General features: G+C 42.6%; 1 protein-coding gene across 1 annotated transcript in view; it reads right to left on the bottom strand.

Annotated features, from left to right (window-relative positions):
• Nucleotides 1-49: 49 nt before the first annotated feature.
• Nucleotides 50-19818, bottom strand: part of STARD13 (StAR-related lipid transfer (START) domain containing 13) — a 36256-nt gene continuing 16487 nt past the window's right edge. Inside the window, exons 5-13 of the mRNA XM_008947618.1 lie at nucleotides 18279-18452; nucleotides 16054-16213; nucleotides 11604-11802; nucleotides 8418-8625; nucleotides 7401-7515; nucleotides 6404-6625; nucleotides 3900-4117; nucleotides 541-717; nucleotides 50-167 (exon numbers count right to left, since the gene is read on the bottom strand). Coding sequence (XP_008945866.1) covers nucleotides 50-167; nucleotides 541-717; nucleotides 3900-4117; nucleotides 6404-6625; nucleotides 7401-7515; nucleotides 8418-8625; nucleotides 11604-11802; nucleotides 16054-16213; nucleotides 18279-18452 — 1591 coding nt within the window. The remainder of the gene's footprint in view (nucleotides 168-540; nucleotides 718-3899; nucleotides 4118-6403; nucleotides 6626-7400; nucleotides 7516-8417; nucleotides 8626-11603; nucleotides 11803-16053; nucleotides 16214-18278; nucleotides 18453-19818) is intronic.

Here is a 19818-nt window from a genome sequence, read left to right on the forward strand (position 1 = left end):
GCTCCCTGCCAGCCCTGATTTACGCTCACAAGCTCCCAGGAACACTTCCTCAGATCTTTGTTTCTGGTCCCTCAGCAATCAGAGGCTGAAATGAGTTTCTTATCCTGGCAACTTCTGCGGCACACAGATGTCCAAAACCTTTGTTGTACCACTCTGGGGAATGTCCTCTGAAGAAATGGAAAGAGAATTATTGAGAAACCCACATACTCAAGAAACATGCCCCACAGGAACAAACTTGCCATGCTTCTTACTCCCCAGTGCCCACAGTGGTAGTGAGGACTTCAAATATTTGTCAGTGTATTCTGAAGTTCTCCCTTTCAGTAATCAAATAAGCAGATTTTATTTCTATGGTCCCATCATCATAACAGTGGCTGACACTGAGTGGAGAAATGAGCTTTGTGGACAGAAAAGACTGCAGGAAGCATCCAAAGCAGCCAAGCTTCACTGACCATGTCCTCTGTTCCCAGCACCTCCCCCACCTGAACTGGAGGTTTTTGCCTTGCTGAATGGACATCTGCTTTTTGCAGGTGGGATACTTACTTTAGGTCGATTCTGCAGATGTGGGTCAGCCTGGCTTTTCCTGAGCCACATGGCTCTATCAAGTACTGAGAATCCATCACGATGGCTCGCACAGCCCCCATGAGAGGAGCCTCTTCGTGCTCCACAGAGATGGCAACCAGCATGCACATCCCCTTTGGCAGATCTGTCCTCCATGTCCTGCAGGAATACATTCAAGACGGAATCATGTTAGTAACAAAACTTTTGGCTACACGAGTAAGAGCCAGAATTAAAGTTGCAGTTCACTTGTCTGTCTATCCTTGCTGTTGCCTGCAATGTCATCTGGACTGTCCTGTCCTAGAAGTCCCTGGAGGAGTTTGATGTTCCCCAGCTGGAACTCTGACTGTGATGTGAAATGGCCACCCAACTACACTGCTGCAGGCTTCAGGTGGAGAAGATTTGATTCTCCTCCTGAGCATTTTGTAACTGCTATGTATTACAGGGCATGATACAGCCTTCTGCAGGCAGATGAGTTTTGGATAGGAGATAAAGTGCCCACAAGCCATTCAGCAAAGGCTGAAATGCTGCACTGCACCTGTGCAGACTTACAGAACAACACATACAGTTTAGTACAGCAGAAATGCTCCCTACTACCCATACTGACTTCTGAAACTCCCAGGAGATGTTCTAAGGGCATCTGAATTGAAAACAAAATGTCCTTTAATTTGTTGTCTCTCCCAAGTTTCTAGCCTCTCTTACATGCTGGCAGAAGTTTTCTACCAAGTTCAGGAGATCTAGACTTTAATACTTTTCATTTTTTTTTCTGGTTCTGTAAGGATTCTTTTCATATTGTGGTGTCTCACATTTTTCTTGTCTGCCTTGAATCTCACAGGATAGGTCTATGCCCTTTCCTATGCTGTAGGAAGAAATGAGAAATTCCCACTGTGCTGCATAATGTGCATCATCTTGCCATGGACTGAGACAGGGATTATACAGCCTTGGGAAGTATCACATTTTAGCAGGTAAGCTGCTTTCAAGGACTGTTGAAGTTTGGACTTCAGCAGATCATTTTAACATTCTGCATTTTTCTTATATGAAATTGAGCTGTTATTGAAGACACTGCAGGAAGCTACTGACTTCTGAAGGTTTTACACATGTCTGTGCATTAATAAAAATGATGTGCTACCTTGGTAGATGAAACACATGGAGAGTAGGAAATCACACCTCAGATCTACTGCGAGTGCCTGCACAGTGCTTTGGTGTGACCATATCATTTTAGTAGCTACGTGGCACTTTGGCCATTTGTGATGTGGAAAACTATCTATTCCCAGAGACTGCAGAAGACTAAGGATTCCTATTCCCAGTTATACAGATTTAGGCCAGTTTCTGTACTTCTCTATCTCCCAGTACTAAAAATGGCCATGGCACTTAACTCACAGAGAAGCTGTGATACTTAATGAACACTAAGCATGTGGGAATCTTTAATGAAAAGCGATGCCTGTGCAGGGCAGCTGAGAGCTGCATCAGATCCCAGGCATATAAAACATTGCCCCTATCCTCTTACCACCAGAGTCTTCTCAAGCCAGCCTAAGCCCCTTGTTATGACTGTCAAATTGAAAAAAAAAAAAACAAAACCCAACGAAACCCAACTAAGTTTATCCTTTCACAGCCAAAAGTTTGATTGGGAAGGAGAAAATTGGCGTCTGTTAAAATACATTTACTCCTGTCCCCAGAGGTGAATTATAATTTCACTGTTCACTTCCCACCAATCATAAGGTATCAAATGGACTGTGGTGTCGCTAGCTAGCCTTGCTCTAGACTTAATGATATAAATCAGAGAGATAAACAAAAGAATCTGACAGATCTGCCTGATGGCTGTTTTCAGCCCTTAAATACCCACCAGGATTCAGTTTTATGATAAGCATTGCAGTCCTTGGGGGTTATTCTGCCTGGGTTAGTGAAAAGAACGGGAACTCGATGGCAAAATTTTTCTTTACTGATGTGATTGCACAGCAGGTCTTTAAAGGACATAAACCACCACGAAACCTAACAGTGAACTAAGTGGCAAATAAGAGGACAGAATTACAGTCATCTAAACCTCCCCACTGCTCCCAGACAATCTTTTTGGTGTTATGCAGAGGACCAAATTTATCACTGGTTTGAGACAATAATATTATTCAAGACAATTAATTATTAAACAATTAATTGTAAAACTAATTATTAAAAAAGGTTTAAAATATAAAAAAAACCCCCACGAAATGGATTCTAAAATAATTAATTTAGCCCAGTATGCTGTGGGAAGGGACAGGTAGAGTAATAGGAGGACTGGTGTTTTAACATTATAAAGAACCTACAGAAGGCATTTTTTAAATCTTCCCCTAAGAGTTCCAATAATTCTTTCTATATACCAAGAATATTGTCATCATTCTCTAAGAGAATACCAAAGTTCATAAAAGGGATGTACTATCATAATTATATATTATTAGGCTCATCTTCTTCCTTTGACCTTTGTTCCCTCTAATACAATTCTGACTTGCTGAACTATTTCCTTTGTCAAAACTGCTTAGTGTTTTCTCTGGCACATCATTTCCATCAAAGAAAGCAGAGACCAAGAACAGGAATGCACAAAATCATTTGGAAATAAATAACAGTAGGACTGACCCTGTAAGTGAAATATGTCAGCAGCTCTACAATAGCTCCTAGCAAGCAAAGGGACAGGCTTTCAAAGGCAGAAGGTGCATAAGAGGAATTTTCTTTTTTTTGTCTGCTCTGTACAGGCAGATAAGACAATGGCAGAATGGGGATTGAATCTGGAATATTGATACACAGCTATACATTTATTTGAGAGGTCATACCCCACGAGACAGTCAGAATACAAATCTACAGCCTCTTTTTGTTCATTTCCACACTAGGATTTTTATGGGTTAGTATTTCTTGGTCTACAAAGACTCCAACTGCAAATCTAGAATAACAACTTATATAGACACCATATAATACTCTTAGCTTAAAAGCATCACTATCTTCTCTGCTAAACATTTGGTTCTTTAACCTCAAACACTCCCCAGAGAACAGCAAAAGCAGCGCAAAAACCAATAGGGTTCTATTTGCACTGTTTTGACAACAAACAAAGCTAAGAGAGAACAGCAGCTCTTATCAGACACCTGTTCTAAGGTAGAAATGGTGTTTATGGCCTTAGGAGTACGTGCTGCTCAGATTACATCTAGGAAAAGGTCAGCATGCTCTAGGTGTACAATTGTAATTCCGCTCGAGAAATCAACCCTGCTGCTCAGAAGTATTGTTCTTGAAGCACAATTCTACAGATGCACAAGCTGAGGTAAAATCAGACCCTCCTCATATGCACTGCAGGCAGCAAAGGTACTGGGAAACTGCCCTCAGCTTACCTCAGGACGACGAAGTCTCGGACGGGGTGAGGAGCCATGCTGTTCAAAACATACTGGTAAACTTCGGTCTGCTTGTCCAGGCTCTCGACCACCTTCCACTGCAAGAAGTCCTCATCCCAGAGGTGACGTTCCCTCAGCACTCGGTTCAAGACAACTGATGGGGGGGCTTCAACTTCCACCGAGGCTTTCCAAAGTCTTAGTGGGTTTCCATCTCCAACCTGGAGTAAAGCAAAATGGAACATAAACCCCCATTATATCTCTATGCTCAGCAGAGAATAACTTGAGGACAGAAAAAAAAAAAAAGACCTGGGGCTTTTTAGTCTGGCGAAGAGAAGAGAAGACTAAGGGGGATCTAATTAATGTGTATAAATATATGCAGGCTGGGTGTCAAGAAGAAAGGGGCAACCTGTTTTCACTTGTACCCTGCGATAGGACATGGGGCAATGGACACAAGCTGGAGCACAGGAAGTTCCACCTCAACATGAGGAAGAACTTCTTTACTGTCAGGGTTCCAGAGCACTGGAACAGGCTCCCCAGGGAGGTTGTGGAGTCTTCTTCCTTGGAGACTTTTCAGACCCGTCTGGATGCATTCCTGTGTGACCTGACTAGATGGTCCTGCTCTGGCAGGGGGGGCTTGGACTCCATGATCTCTGGAGGTCCCTTCCAACCCCTAACATTCTGTGAGTCTGTGAAAATCTTGATATGGGTGTCTGACTTTAGGTGAAGAGCAAGCAGATTTCCCTGTTAATCATTATTGCTATTGCTGCTGCTCTACTGTGTGGGAAGACATATGCATACTAGTCCTGGATGGAAAACTGAAGTGATCACTTCTGCCCTCATACCAGTGTACATCTGGACCAGTTCCCATAGTGCCAGTGGAGCTGTATTATTTCTCGTGTGACAGACACTTTTTCAACCCTGAGCATCCTAAGTGTAAAAACAGATGCAAGGAGAGACTGAAAGCCTGGGCTGACAAAAAGCTACCACCTTGGGCAGTCTGATACACTATCTGGGAGTCCATTAACCCTCCTGGTTAATTGGTGGAAGAGCAGAACATATGTTGATTCAGTTATGTGTCAGGTACACAGATGTTTGCTCCTCAAAATGTCTGCAAGGGAAGCATTGGGAAAGTGCCTTTTGAAGAGGTTGATGCTAAAACTCTTCCTAGCTTGTAGCTCCTGTTACACCTCCACTGCATGCAAAAAGGGCAGCAGAAAGCGCTGGGCTATGTGCAAGGTGAATATCCTAAATTCCACACATACAGCTTTTCTGCATGGTTTTAGGGGTCATATTTCAAACAGCAAACAAGTTAACTGGCACTGGCTCTTGCAAGCCTTGCTTTTCTAACCCCACCCTACCCTGGCATCCTTACATACAAATGCAAGTGTTCCAGAAACTTCCAGCACCTCCCACAGATCCAGGACTGTGCCCCAGAAACCCACCTTCCACCCCTCCCACCTTAAATTATTTTAGGCTGTTATAATTTCTTCTCCCAAAAGCTCTCAGTTCCCCAGTCCTCCTGCCCTAGGGACTCCCAATTCCCTCCAAGGTCTCTTGACCCCAGACCTGTGCATGTCTCCGTTCATTCTCTCCCGCATCCTACTCCCACCTGAGCCCTGTTGCTCCCTCCCAAATCTCCCACAGTCCTCACTGGAGACGTCACTCACAGAAGCTGTCTACTAAACAGAATAATTGGGAATTCTTCATCCTAACAGAGGGGATGCACTTTCCCAAATAGTGGTAATTCTGCCTCCTGCCCCCTCACTGGCCAGATCCTTCCAGTGCCCTTCCCCTGCCTAACTAGTGTCACACACCCCTCCTTGCTCTTGCTGCCCTCCTCTCACTTGCTGCTGCTGGCTTGCAGACCCCTGTTTTGCCACTGCATTCCCAGGAGCTCTGCAATCCACTGTCAGCAGGGACCCTGCAGCACCCTCCTTGTGGCTGCAGTGCTCTGGCATTCCCTGCAGAAGTGACAGAGCCTGGAACAACTTCAGAATTTTGATTAAAGTTGCAGATATTAAAAATCCACTGGAAACAAGAACAAGATGATCTGGGATAAAATTGGCCATATGGCTGGTCTGGCTAAGTTAAAGAGTGGGCAGCCTAAAGAGGTTTTTTAATATGTATGTTCTGGCTGTGTTTTCCAAACTGCTGGCAAACAACAGGAGATGGTCAGAAATTCTGCCTTTCTCCCAGTCAGAATTCTTACCCAGATAATGTTGTCTGTTGCTTAAAGTCTTGGCTTGCTCTCTGGTTACACTGTTTGCTATATTACTTTATCCATTTTGGAGAGCTTAGCTTGCTTTTTGTGCCTCTTCCTGGAATCTCATACTTGAATCACTATTGCATTACATTTAAAACTGTTTTTAGTAGTCTTTTAAAAAATTTGTTTGCCTCACCAGACAGAAGGGTATGTATTTAGCCATGCAACAAGTCAGGGTGTCCCATAGCAAGGCTGTATTTTCCTTTGGTTTCTTTACTGCTTTTGCATCTCCCTAAATTACCTTTTTGTAGGCAAGTTCTGTGTTCTCTATACTGGAACACGTGACCCATCCTTTGAATTTCTCTTTTGCTTCTTTCTGGAGATTCTGCATGAGACTTTCCAGGTACATCTGATAGTTCCCTCCTTCCTCATCCACTTGTTTCCCGAGCTCATCCAGGGTGGGCGAATGCACTTCTGCATCAACATAGGAGTTTCGGGACTGGGTGACCATCTCGTGGGGGACCTGTGTCACAGAAGGGAGGGAAAACCTCCTGCTAAGAACTTTTCCTTAAGACAGTGTGTTTCTAGGCTTATGGATCACTCAGCATCCAATTGCAATGACCCTGTAATCTGTAAAATGGATACTTATTTCTGTCTTTGCTTCTTACGCAAGATGAGAAATCAAAGTAGTATAATGAAACAGTCCATGGCTCAAAATAGCACTACTCATGCAGGACCATATTAGACTGATCAGTTGTATGTCAATACATCAATGATACTCCTCCAGCCCCCAGAAATGTTTCCTTGTGCTTCTGGGGAAGGGAGGTAGGAGGATTATTTCTCCTCCACCTGCAGTGAAAGTAGCTGCAGGAATGACTGCATCTCTCTGTGTGATTTTAACTTCAATGCATGACACACAGAAGTACAGTGTATCAGCTCTTTTTTTTGAGATTTAAAAGGTTTAAGTGAGGTGTTGAAAGCTTTATAATAAAATGAAATATTAAACCAGCAGATTTTGATTTTGATTAGACTAAAGCTTCCTAATATAGTAATTTGGGTTGAAAACTGCCACAGAGTAATTACTCTGCATTTTTAATAGCTGTGTCTTTGAATGCTAGAAGGGAACAGTCATAAAGAAATGAGATAAATAAACTTTAGGTGGAGCAAGTTTACAAATAAGTGAGGCACCATCATTCTCTGAGCTAACAGAAGACAGAAAATGTAAGCATAAACATAAATACTTCAAAGGGTGCTGCGTTATGCGGCCATGAATAATGCCGTTTGAGTCTCTCACTCACCTCAAAAAGTTTGTTGCATTCCATTATCATGTGAGCAAGTCCCTGAGTAGCTGCCAGGTTTTCACTGAGGTCCTTCTGATCTGGCTTCCCTGTTGCATATTTTTTCTGTATTACTCTGTAATTGAATTCAGTGTCTCAGGTAAAAAGAGCCGAATCTTTTTAACATGAAAGCAAACAGCAGCAGGATGTTCAGAACACCAGAGAGAAAAGCCTATCTTTAGTTTTTATTTATCACAAAGATTTCTCAGACTGTTGAGCCTTATTTAAAGTAAAAATGTTTACCTAAAATATTGCTGAGCCAAAGGTAAAAGCAGGAAAGGTTGTGCATATCCTGCATTAGGTGTTGCACATTTTGAAATGGATTTTTAACAGACATGAAGTATGGTGGTTTATGTTGTTACTGCTTAAAGCTCTTGCTCAGACACTGGTTTTACAGATACATGACCAAGAATCTCAGCGTGTTCTGAACTGGATGAGGGGACAAAGTCAGGAGTGACACCAAGCTGGGGCCACTAATGTTTAGCAGGGTGTATGTCCTGTTTAGTCTACACTCACCATGTTATCTGCCATCTTAATGTGGCCTAAAACAAACTTGGTTTCCCAAGTGGCAGAAAATAGAGAGTGAAAAACCACTCACTGAAAACCTGCGTATTAAACACGGTCAATCTTTGACTTCAAACAGAGTAAAACCAGGCCCTTTCCCTTCACAGAAGTAGACATTACATATGCAAAACTCACTAGTGCCTCGCTGAAACTTTGCATGGAAAGCAAGCACTGCATATTCATAACAGCCAGCCAGAAATGCCTGCTGGGCTTGTGAAAACACCTTCTGTGCATGTACAAGTGTGCTTCTGGCTCTGCAGCACGGGCTTTCCCCACTCACTAAAGCCAAGCCTTGTGTAACATGTGCTGGAAAGCAGAGTCTTTGGAAAATTTTGTCCTGCATACCTTTAAAAACACCGAAAGCATCGTTTTGGATTAGGATATGAGCATTTACAGCGTTGAGAAGAAACTCACCTTGGTGAGCTTTCTTTCTTCACTATATTGAGGTGGAAGAGGGACGGGGCCAGACAAACAGCTATGTTCATAGGAGTCATCTGGTTCTCCTCCACGGAGGTGACGTCGCTCAGGAAGCAGAGCAGGGTTTGCAGCACCTCCCGGTTCTCGTCGGACATCAGCATGATGGCGGCCTGCACGGCCTGCAGCCGCTGCTCCTTCGGCACGTCTGGGGGAACACGGGACGGTCAGGGCGTCCTTGTGGGACCAGACAAGGAGCCAGCCCAGGCAGCAGGCCCTGGGAACGGCTCGCTGAAGAGGCTGCCGACAGGCGAGGAAGGCGCCAAGCGCAGCCGGTTGTTGGAGGGCTGTGGGCTGTGCTCCCCCACCAAGCACAGCTCGCCGTTTGGGTGAAAGGCCATCCCCAAGAAAGAGACTGAACTTCTAGTTTATGGAGGGAGAGTAGTACTCAGTACTCATATTTTTAAATGGTATTTTACAGGTTTCTTTTGTCCCCTGGGAAGACATTTCAGAAGCCTTAGGGAAGCTTCTGGAAAATACTTGCACTTGTGTCCTAAATGGTAAACGAGCTTAACGAAAGCAGTAATACATATGCTTTAATTGTGCCTCAGACAGATTAATTTCTAAAACTACCATAGGTTTTCTCAGTTTGGATTTGGAGCCCTCCTCTGGGTATTACATACGCTCTATATAACTGAACAGAAGAACAAAAGCAGATTTACAGCAGAGGGAAAAAACAGCTTTTAAGCTTTGCCTGCTAGCCTTGTACAAGCACTTAAATTTAAAAGCTTTTAGACATTCTATGACTGACATAATAAACACAGCCCAATGCTTCTGATTTTCTAGAAGCAGCAAGCCCAGGTGTTTTTGAGAAGTCAGAGAAGCCTTTGCTAAATCCATGAAACATCTTTTCTCCTCACCAGGAGTACCTCCTGGTACCTCCTTCACCTGTACTGTTGCCACTGGTGGGTCTGATACATAGAGAAGAAGACAGGCCAGCCCTTCAAGGCATAGCTAAGCATTAGGCAACCGAGAGTCTTAAGGAAATGGAGAAAGTTTTATCAATGCTGTGCCATATAGACTACTACACTAATAATCTCAATCCTCTGTGCTACAGTAAATCAAGCCATTCTGGATATATGGAAAAGATCTTCAGTCAGTCCTAGAAAAAAATAGAAACTCCTGGCCAATACACTAAGAAAAATCCTCCTAACTTCACAATAATACTTTGTTAAACAGGATGAAGGGGAAGAAAAACTCCCAGGTACAGATTTATTTAACTGCAGACATTATGAAATACAATTGGTATACCAGCAATCTGCAACATTTTTCTTCCTGTGGAAGGAATTTTGTCAGTACTGTCTAAACCAGAAAAATATATTTGTTGTTGGTCACATGGAAAAAAACCCCACTGCTACGCAATCAAAACATTGGTGTTCAGTGTCTACAGAGCCCATCTTTTCCTGTTCCCACCTTGGTTTAAACAGACCCATTCTCAAGTCTTCCTGAAATCCTTTAAACTACTGGTGCAGTTCAAGACAATCTTTCCCAGCACTTCCCCCCCTCTCCCCCGATCAGTGTAAAGAAGAGTTCTTCAGACTCCTCACTGCAGTACATAGGCTTACAGAGTGAGCCTGGGCCCCTTTTTATATTTTTTCTCCTTGTCTGGTAGCAATGTTTTGCTGTTCAGCCTTGTGGCTGTTGTGAACCCTAATGCCAGACTCCCGACCTGGGAGATGAGTCCTTCTGGCTATAGACCTAATAAAGCCAGTGACACTGAGATCTGCCATATCTCTCTTCTGTAAGCCAGGGAGTAGCTTACTTGCAGTCTCTCCTGTGCCAAGATAGGACATTCCCAATTTTCATCAGTAGTTCAGGGTGATTTGTTTTCCAGGATGTGTAGAACATGTCCTTCTAATGGATAACCTTCTCCTTGGGCACTTCACTACAGAAGCAATTGGGATTGCCATTTTATTAGCACCAGGAATTTTTGTTGCTTTTCTGAACAAGCTCATTGATTTAAGTGTAGGCAGACAGGACCTGCAACATGTGAGCAGGAAAGAAGAAGGGGAAGTGATGGTCCAGGGCTATGAGCCAATTATTTCAGTTCGCTTGTGTCTGAAGACATCATGTATGACCAAATCCACTAAATTTATTTGTGATGTTGTCTCTCATGTGCAGGATCACAGCATTTCTCTACCAGCTACAGACACTGGTGGTGTTAAATCCATTAGTGACTATACACCACAGACAGATTTTTACAGTAAAATAAGGCAATGGAAGTAAATTAGATTCTTTAGCACTGGTATAATACAGTGTTTAAAAATGGCTTTCTATTGTTTTGGCAGCTGAAATGTCTGCAAGTGAAAAGACTAGACACTTCTCTTTAATGCTTCCAATTATTTGGCTTAGGCTGGCTGAGTATGCTTTTCTGTATCTGCCAGAGCACTGGCTGACTGGCCTTCACAATGGACAATGTCAGGAAAATATTCTAATTCCTCTGTTTTTTTCTGTGTTTTCTTCATTGTTTATTTCTCCTTCAGTCTGGAGAAGAGATACACAGTCACTTCCTGATTTACATCATTCTGATGCATCTGAGTCTCAGATTTTGCTAAAGATTGCTTATGCTGAAATGAAAAGAAGAAATCCTCTTTTTTTCTTTCTCTGTGAGATCTTTACATAAAAGCTGAAGATCTAAATGAAGGCAGCTTGTTCCTTGCATATACATTTTATTGACTATAATGAAAAGCAAATAATCCAAAGTCACATCAATGAAGGCCACTGCACAGGCACACAATCTCAAGGTCAAGTACCACTTCTCCATGCCAAAAAGACTCACTTGTAAATAAATCTGACAATAATGTGAGTCTTTGCACTTTTTATGTCCATGGCAGACTGTCCTTCTGGCTTCTTTCTGTGAGGCTGGTATTTTCAAAGCTTCTCAACATTTGAATGCTGTCTTTCCATTAAACATGCTAGTGTTTTGACATTGAAACATTTAGGTGGCCTTAAAAATCTCTTAGCTGGAGATTTTGGGATCAGAGATGACCTTACATATACCTCAAACGTGAACAGGAAGAATCCCACCCAGCATTCCCGCACCAAAATTATTTACAATATATCATTATACAATATATAATGTTGTATAATTGTTTATAATAGTAAAAAAAAAATATAGCAACTTACATTGGTAGATGTGTAGAAAAGTCTCTCCTAGCTTACTTGTGAGAAGAGGTTCGGGCAAGTCTCTGAAAAATTGCTTTACCATGTCTGCCACATCATAGGCTGACTGGTCTTCATAGCTGACGTTCTCCGGGGAGCTCTCATTCATCTGGCGCAGGGCCTGGATTCGAGACTTCACCCCAGATTTTCTAAAGAGACCCACCTAAAAAGGAACCATGTTGAATGAGGCAAAAAGAAAATGTCACTTAAAGGAGACATATACAAAATCTATTACAGGGGACTTAGACCATAACCAAAGTTTGGGTTGTCTTATTTTATTCTTGGCCAGAACAAGGGAAAGGTGCAAACGCAATGTCCGTGACTTCACCACAGCTCTCATAGGCAAGTGCACGCTCTCATGGCAGGATTGTAAGAGTTAATAGTGCTGCTGCTCTGTATCCCATCCTAGAGAGAGAGTTCAGAGAGCAAGTGGTTTCCCTGCTGCCTGAAGAGTTGAAGCAAGATGCTCAGCTGATATAAATCAGCATGCCTTGCTTGGCTTGGGTGACTGTCTGTTGATCTACTCCAGCTGAGAATCTGGTTCCTCATGTTTATTTGGGTATATGTTTTGAAGGCTAACAAGAAAATATTATGGTCAGCTAAGTAATAAATGCTGTGGCAAAAGATTTGTACATCCTGATAGAGACTTAAAATCAAGACCAGTTCTATTTTTTCCCCATCCTGATCTCTGCTTCCAGCAGTTCCCCAAATCCCACTGAAAACCCCAGTTTGAAAGTGAGAGCCACAGAGGGATTCCTTGTGCAGTGTCATTAAGATACATTTTTATTCTGTTTGCTTTCTATTCTAAAGAAAGCAGTAATTCTTTAAATACTGCCTTCACAGCAGTGCTGCCCTTTTAAGTCTTTTTCACCAGCGGAATTCCCCTGAGGCGAATTCCTGAGTCTCAGCCACATTATTTATTCCCAAGTGAGTTTACAGTGTTTTATTTGGGAAGTGTTAACATTGTTTTCCCTCAGTTTTGCAGGGGAAAGGGTGAAATATTGAGAAAGACCTATGAAAAAGCTGCATTTCAGGTTTGGAATTACAGAATTCCTCCATGCCCGCTGTCCCGCTGGTGGTCTGTTCAGCTTTCTGCATGGCACAGTCCACCAACAGGAACATGCAAAGGCAAGGAAATAATTCCTTCTGGCCTTCTTCGCTTTACTTCTGCCAGCAGAGTTCACACAGGAGCCTCTTCTCCCTTGAACACCTCCCATACTCAATTATACGGTATTTAGGACTTTCATTAACTAACACATTAATGACACTAGTAACATAAATCACACCCTCTGCAGCTCTGTTACACCAGACTGGCTGTGAGGCTATTCTGCTGTCTTCTTGTTGATGAATTTAGTGTCACTTGTGAGGTAAGTTTAAGTGTAGGAAGTAGAGACCTGGAGTGTGCTCCGTGCACATCCCAGTGCACTATGTTCCTGTTCACAAGTGAAGTTCTGCTCCTTGTTCTAAAAAGAGACTATAAGAAAGAGCATCTGGCTCTTTTCTTCTGTTTTTCCCTTTCCCTTTCTTTTCTTTTAAAATCCCTTTTCCCCTTAGAGATGTGTGCTGAAGATGCAGAAGGACAAATGCTAATTCCATCAAAAATATACAGTTTTGGCACATGGTAGATACATGTGAGACCAGAGGCTTAGCTCTCTGCTTTTGATGGAAAGTGTCCTTGCTGGTATGAAGAACCTTTAAAACTTCCAGCTAAGTCTGATTCAAGAGGTCGGACATCAAACCTCATCTGTGCAATCCCCTGCTGCATGTCATTCTGCTACTCTAAATCTCTGGTTTTGTTTAATGGTATTTATACAAACTCCTATTTTCCTTTTTCTTGGAAAACAAAATCATAATTAATCAAAAGATGACAGTTCTTCACTTGATAGGAAAAGATGGTTTAGGCTCCATTCTGCAATATTACAGACTCATTCGGTAAATAAAATGGGACTATAAATTCAGTGATTTATTGGAGGTTAGACTGGCCCAATCTCTTTATTATCCTCATGCTGTGGATCATCTGCCCTGAAAGTAGCCATATGATGCATGACAGAAATAAAGATGCAGTTAACAAAGGCAAAGCAGTTTTTATTTCACAAGCTGAAGCTGAATAATATATCCTACAAATAATGGTGAGGCTCCTCATACCATCTTAGACATTTCAATGTCAGGAGCCAGACTTTACAATGATTTAGAGCAACCTTAACTTTACTGAGCATGTGCAGTAGAAGCTCTGATGCCTGTTCAGTACTCTAGACTGCCTTCTGCAGTGCACTGATGAGACACATAAGCAAGATGCTGGGGGAGGCTGGAGGCTGCTCAGACCTCTGGCTGGGCGTTAGGAGACTTTTAATTAAATGGGAACAAAAGCAGCGAGTATAAAGCAGAGAAGCTGAATTGCCTGGAGCCTTCTGGCCTAGAAAGGTTTTCGGTAGAAAGATATTTCAGATGGTCCCGATCTGTACTTCTCCTCCGTTTCCTATTCAGTATTTTCTCAATTCCACTCTGAGGGCAAACTCAAGCTGGGTTGAAATGGCTCTTCATGTAGCTCTGATGCTTCCCAGCAAGTAAACTCTCCCTCTTGGAACAGATACTTGTCTGAGACTGCCCACAGTCCCTTTGACTGTCTCCAATCTCTCCAGAGCTTTTCCTTTCTCATTGGTTTTACCCTCCCTTTTACTTTCTTACCCATTAATTCCCCCTCCCTTTTCTCTTTCTTCCTATTGCTCTGCTTCTTAGCTGACAAGCCCATGACTATCCCCACATCTTCTGTTCTTCATACCTGGGTAAGTGTCTCTTCTTTCAACGCCATCACTGATTCTAGTCTTGCTGAATCGCTTTCCTTCCTACACTGGGTTCTCCAGCTCAGTACACAAACCCAGATTACCACCGTGACAACCAGGCATGTTAGCTATTGAACATATTGCTTCTAGTTGTCTCTACACATCTTCCCTTCCATCCCCTATTAATACATTTCCAACAGGCTATTCCTCCCACCTTGACTCCCGTAGGCAGAACTCATGTCACCTCACTCTTCACACCCTGGCATTAGGTATGAACCACTACAGTGTCTCTTTAGAGAGAGAAATCATAGGAATGACTTGTGTCTTCCCCACTGGCTATCAAGGGAAATGGTTGTGATTCACAGCAAGGCATTTAATCTTTAGACTTCCATTTTGGGGAAGATGACTGTCACCCAACAAAACAACCTGAACAGCAACCAGAATGGTGATCAGAAAGTGTGAAGATTCAGAGCTGATCACTTCCAGCCTTTTCACATTGTCAGAGCTATGAAAAGCAAAAAAGTCTGCAGAGAGAGATCCTAGATGCTCCTTTTGAACTTACGACTATCTAAAAGCAGTTATGGAGGAGGTCACATGACATGAAGTCAATAATAGTAGAAGACTGAACATAATCAGCCAGAGGATTTCTCCCAGGCCTATGTTTTTAAAGATACGTGTCCTCATTCTTAGGGGAAGAACAGTAAAAACATGACTGGCATGTCCATGCTCTGTAGCTAAAGGGAATCAAAAAATCTGAAATACTTTGAGCATGAGGGTCTCCCAGCTTGCTTGTTGCAGCTAAGAGCACTATAAAAGGAAACGTACTGTAATGGCTTTGGCATTGAACTCCTGCTGACCCAACTCTATCTGGATATATCTGACTGTCAACAGAATACTTTGAATATTTGCTGAGTTTGCTCTTTATTCTTGGACTTTTCTTTCTTTGCTAAGTAAATAAAACCTTTTGTACCATATCTTGTGAAATGGTGAGTGCAGTTAACCCTCACTGGCAACAGTGAAACATAAGTAGCACAGATATGGATAGAAGCTGGGAGTCCAGATCTCTCCCCAGGTCTGACCTGATAAACATAAAGATCTCATATCATTCTTGGAGGTAGGCTATGGGTTACAAATCACCAGGACTGTTATAGATACCAGAATTCAGCAGATTAGCTGGACACAAATCTCAAAATGGCAAATCACTACTACTGGCACCAAATATCAAATGAAATGGTAAGTGCAGTTAACCCTCACTGGCAACATAAGTAACACAGATATGGATATGAAACATAAGTAGCACAGATATGGATAGAAGCTGGGAGTCCAGATCTCTCCCCAGGTCTGACCTGATAAACATAAAGATCTCATATCATTCTTGGAGGTAGGCTATGGGTTACAAATCACCAGGACTGTTATAGATACCAGAATTCAGCAGATTAGCTGGACACAAATCTCAAAATGGCAAATCACTACTACTGGCACCAAATATCAAATCACCAGAGGAGATCTTGGCCAAACCTTACATGCAACAATCTTCAAATACTTCTGGTACTAAGTACAAAAACGTTCATCATTGCTTGCTTAGGGTGGATCTTCAGGAAAAGTCAACTGAGTCCCTGGAGTAAAGCTCCTACCTGGTCTAGACAGTTGCTCCGCAAGTAGCGCAGTGCTTGCTGTATGCTCTGGGGAAGAGGCTGCCCTGTTCTCTGGACGTGAACTATCAGAGGCACACCAAAGACGTTCTTGTCCTTGTAGTCAGGGACTTTCATCCTCTTCATGAACTTTGGCACAGACCTGAAAATTAACATGAACAGGCTGCGTGAAAATATCAGAGTATGTACACAGCCTCTCTGAGTAACACTGCTGGCAGAAATTGGTAACTAGAGCCTTTTTTATAAAGGTGGTGAAATAATGTTTAGTGCACGATACATAGACATTTTATAATCTGTATAATTGATGGACTTCTTGGCAACTTTTATAAGTAGATGGCTTCTGGCTCTAAGATACGGCCTAACAATTTGTTGTAACAAAAAGCTTTTACTTATACAGTTGTCATCTGGCTGAAGCCAATGTGGTTTGAGGCATTCATTAGGGAGTTGAATGACACAGCAAAGCATAGTGGAGAGGGTATCTGAGAGCAAAGGAAGTTCAGTCCTGTAGCATGCTGAATGATTTCTATACTAGCAGTTACATGACTTAATATTTCTATTGATTAAAAATTTACAGTAATAAATGACAGTGGGAAATCCCTATGTATGTTCCAGATTCATCCCTGATGTCATATTATTTATCCTAGTTGAGTAACATAAGTGAAGCTGGTGAGCATGCTTTCTTCCAAAAATGATGGTGAAAATGAGAACAAACTGGATTCCCTTTGTGGGAGTCATGACTGCAGTGGAATTCTACAAAAAAAAAAAAAAAAAGGATGAATATGACCCGAATGTGACAAAGATTGTTTTTTATATGTGTGGGAAGGAGATAAAACTTGGATTAAATAACCTACTAAAGGAGTACAGAATGTAACTTTACAGCCATTTAGAGTCCCACTCTTATAAATCCTTTGAGACTGATATATACAAACTGAAGAAATATTTGTCAGGAGGGAAACCTCTGTACAAACAGCAGGATCTAGAATTTGCTGTACTATACTGCTTATTTGGAGTTAGTTAAGGTGAGATTCATTTCAGTGCAGACATTGTCAGCTAGCTGCAGGGAGCTGCACCAAAGGAGAACAGCAAACTGGGGGTTCACCTTATTGAATTTTAGCTCTCTAATGGAGATTTCCCAAGATTTAGAAGTCCAGACCACCTCTGTACCTGCTGTGCAGTGAGTGAGGCATCTCTGGAGGGTAACCCAAACCCTTAGCCTTGGATACAACGAGCTGCCTTTGGACTTGCCTGTCTTTTTCCACTGACAGCTGGCCTGACTTGCTCAGATTAGACTTAGAACTTTTCAGAGTGGCTGATGTCAGAGAGGTGGATCTTATACGTCGTCCCTCATATGTGTTTTTCCATTTCTAAAGGCAAAGTTGTCTTAGCTAGTTCACAGCTGAATTTAGTAGGATTTTGGTGAAGTTCTTTGAGCGTGGAAATCACAATGTAAATGTCAAGTTGTATTAGTTTTTGACCTGGTGTCTCAGTGTATTACGGAAGGTTCCTGTTATCCTTTTGAATATTTCTCAGATCCTTCTCATCTCTTACCTATGCCCATTTCCATGCCAGTGTTTCTGCATGGCCCATCAGGGTTTGTACACTATCACAGAGGCAGGGTTCTGTAGCTGGTTGCTGCAGAAGGAGCCACGCTGCCACCATTCATCTCCCCCTGCCCTTCACTCCACTCTCTGAGGGAGTGACCAGGTAGCTGTTACAGCTGCAAGCTCCCTCTAACACAGGTCCAGGACCAGGCCAGAGCTTGTCTCTTTTGATCTGCAAAGTCCCATAACATTTTAACCATTCTTTTAAAGCACAACCAAACCAATATTGAATACATGGAGTATCACCAGCAGCTGTTTCTTTTTGAATCACAAAATTAATTCTGGGGCAGACTACTGTAAACATTTCCTACTTTTAATCACACTTTCCTACTCCTGTTTTTTTTTTCTAGAACTGAAGTGTTGTTAGAGAGGCTGGAGTTCTCTGTGTCAGAGAACAGGAATGAAGTCAGATCTCCAGGATCTGTTTCTGACTTTGCCACCGAGTCACTAGGCAGCAGTGGATTAAAGGGGAGAGTTTCAAACTCTACAGCTGAAGCCAATTGCTTCTCCTAATGGCATTTACTGAATTTACTACCAGAATAACAGAAGTAAGAGAAACGGTTTTCTTATGACAATATCTCTATCCCAGTTACCGACGGTACTCACCAGGTCCAGCCATGTTTGTTGGACATTGAGTACTTCTCCATGATGGCAGTAAGACGCAGCAGGGAGAACTTCTGCAGGAGGTTCAGCTGGGCTGCTGACTGATTGCTGATGTGAAGTGATGCGATGGAGCGGCTCAGGCGGTGAGAGATTTGGAAACTGTGCCACCGCAGTCGCCTTCAGCAAAAGAAACAACACCAGAATCAGACACCTGCTCCAACTGAGCAGAAAAAGATGCTGTCAGATAGGGCTGGACAATATACAGAACATACATAAACATACACAAGAACATTACGTGTCAACTGAAAATGTACCTTGGAGGCAAATAAAACCATTTGTTCAAGCTCTTTAATTCTGGGAGTGCCCAAGCTTTGATTTTTTTTTATGTTAGCTTCTCAGGTGGGTGTGGGTCCCATCCATGTACTCAGGGAAGCACTGCTGCCTGCTGTGCCATTTAGCCCACACATTTCCAACAGGATGTGGGAGATCCAGATTCAGATGTTCTGTCCCTGACTCAGAATGAGGATCTGACGCCTGGTCCCTCACCTCCCAAGGGACTGGCCTGACCACCAAGGTATTTGGAGATGAGGTTCTCCAAATATCTTTATCATTAAATACTGAAGGATTTTTTTTTTTTTTTGAGAAAGGACTGAACCCTGTGTCTCCTTGGCAAGAGCTGTAACCACCAAGCTATTGAGTCACTCACAACTTCTCTTTATTCCAGTGCACTTTCTCTGTATACTGGATACATTGGGAAAAAACTCATGTCAGCTTCTTGTTTTTCTAAACATGAGTTCTGGCTCAAATCCTAAAAGCTTAGGCACTGCTCACATACTCAGTAGTTCCCTCAAGTTTACCTGGTTGTGATGGTGGTGAGCGAGCATGGGCTGCGGTAAACCATGGCATGGCAGAATATTCAGTGAGGGCATGACAAGACTGGCAGCAGATCAGAAAATACCAGGTATTTTCTCACTGCCTTTGCACAAACAAAGCCACCCTACACATAGTAGTATGGATCCACAAAGGCCTTTGCCCAGGATTGTGATCCCTCAGCTCAACAGGAACTCATCCCTTTGACTTACAACAGGTCTGCAAACTACTAACAAAATCCTGCTTTTATTAAGAAGTCAGTTGTATACCATCATTTCATCCTGTCACCTAAGGGACTGAGGCAGCGTAGGGAAATTGAGCACAAAAGGACACATGTTTTAAAGCAGATCAGTGCATTAAAAAAGCGTACAAGGATACTGGCACATAAATACCAGGGTGTGTAACAGAATATAAATTGAAAATACACCCCACGATATTTTCAGGGTCCTACTATCAATGGATCAAGAGTGAAAAAAAAAAAAGCCTTCATTTGCTCTGTTAAACCAGTTCTCCATTGATTCCACACAAGAATTCCCATAGCAGGATGTCCATTCTCCCAAAGTCCCGCCCTTCCCTGGGAAGGCCCTATCCCCACCCAGGTTGAGTACAACTGCAGTGGTGCACTGCACCTTCTGACTCCCAGGCCGAGAGCCTCTGCCTCATTATATCACAT

Source organism: Merops nubicus, unplaced genomic scaffold, assembly GCF_000691845.1.
Source record: "Merops nubicus isolate BGI_N331 unplaced genomic scaffold, ASM69184v1 scaffold6939, whole genome shotgun sequence".
Taxonomy (NCBI): Eukaryota; Metazoa; Chordata; class Aves; order Coraciiformes; family Meropidae; genus Merops; species Merops nubicus.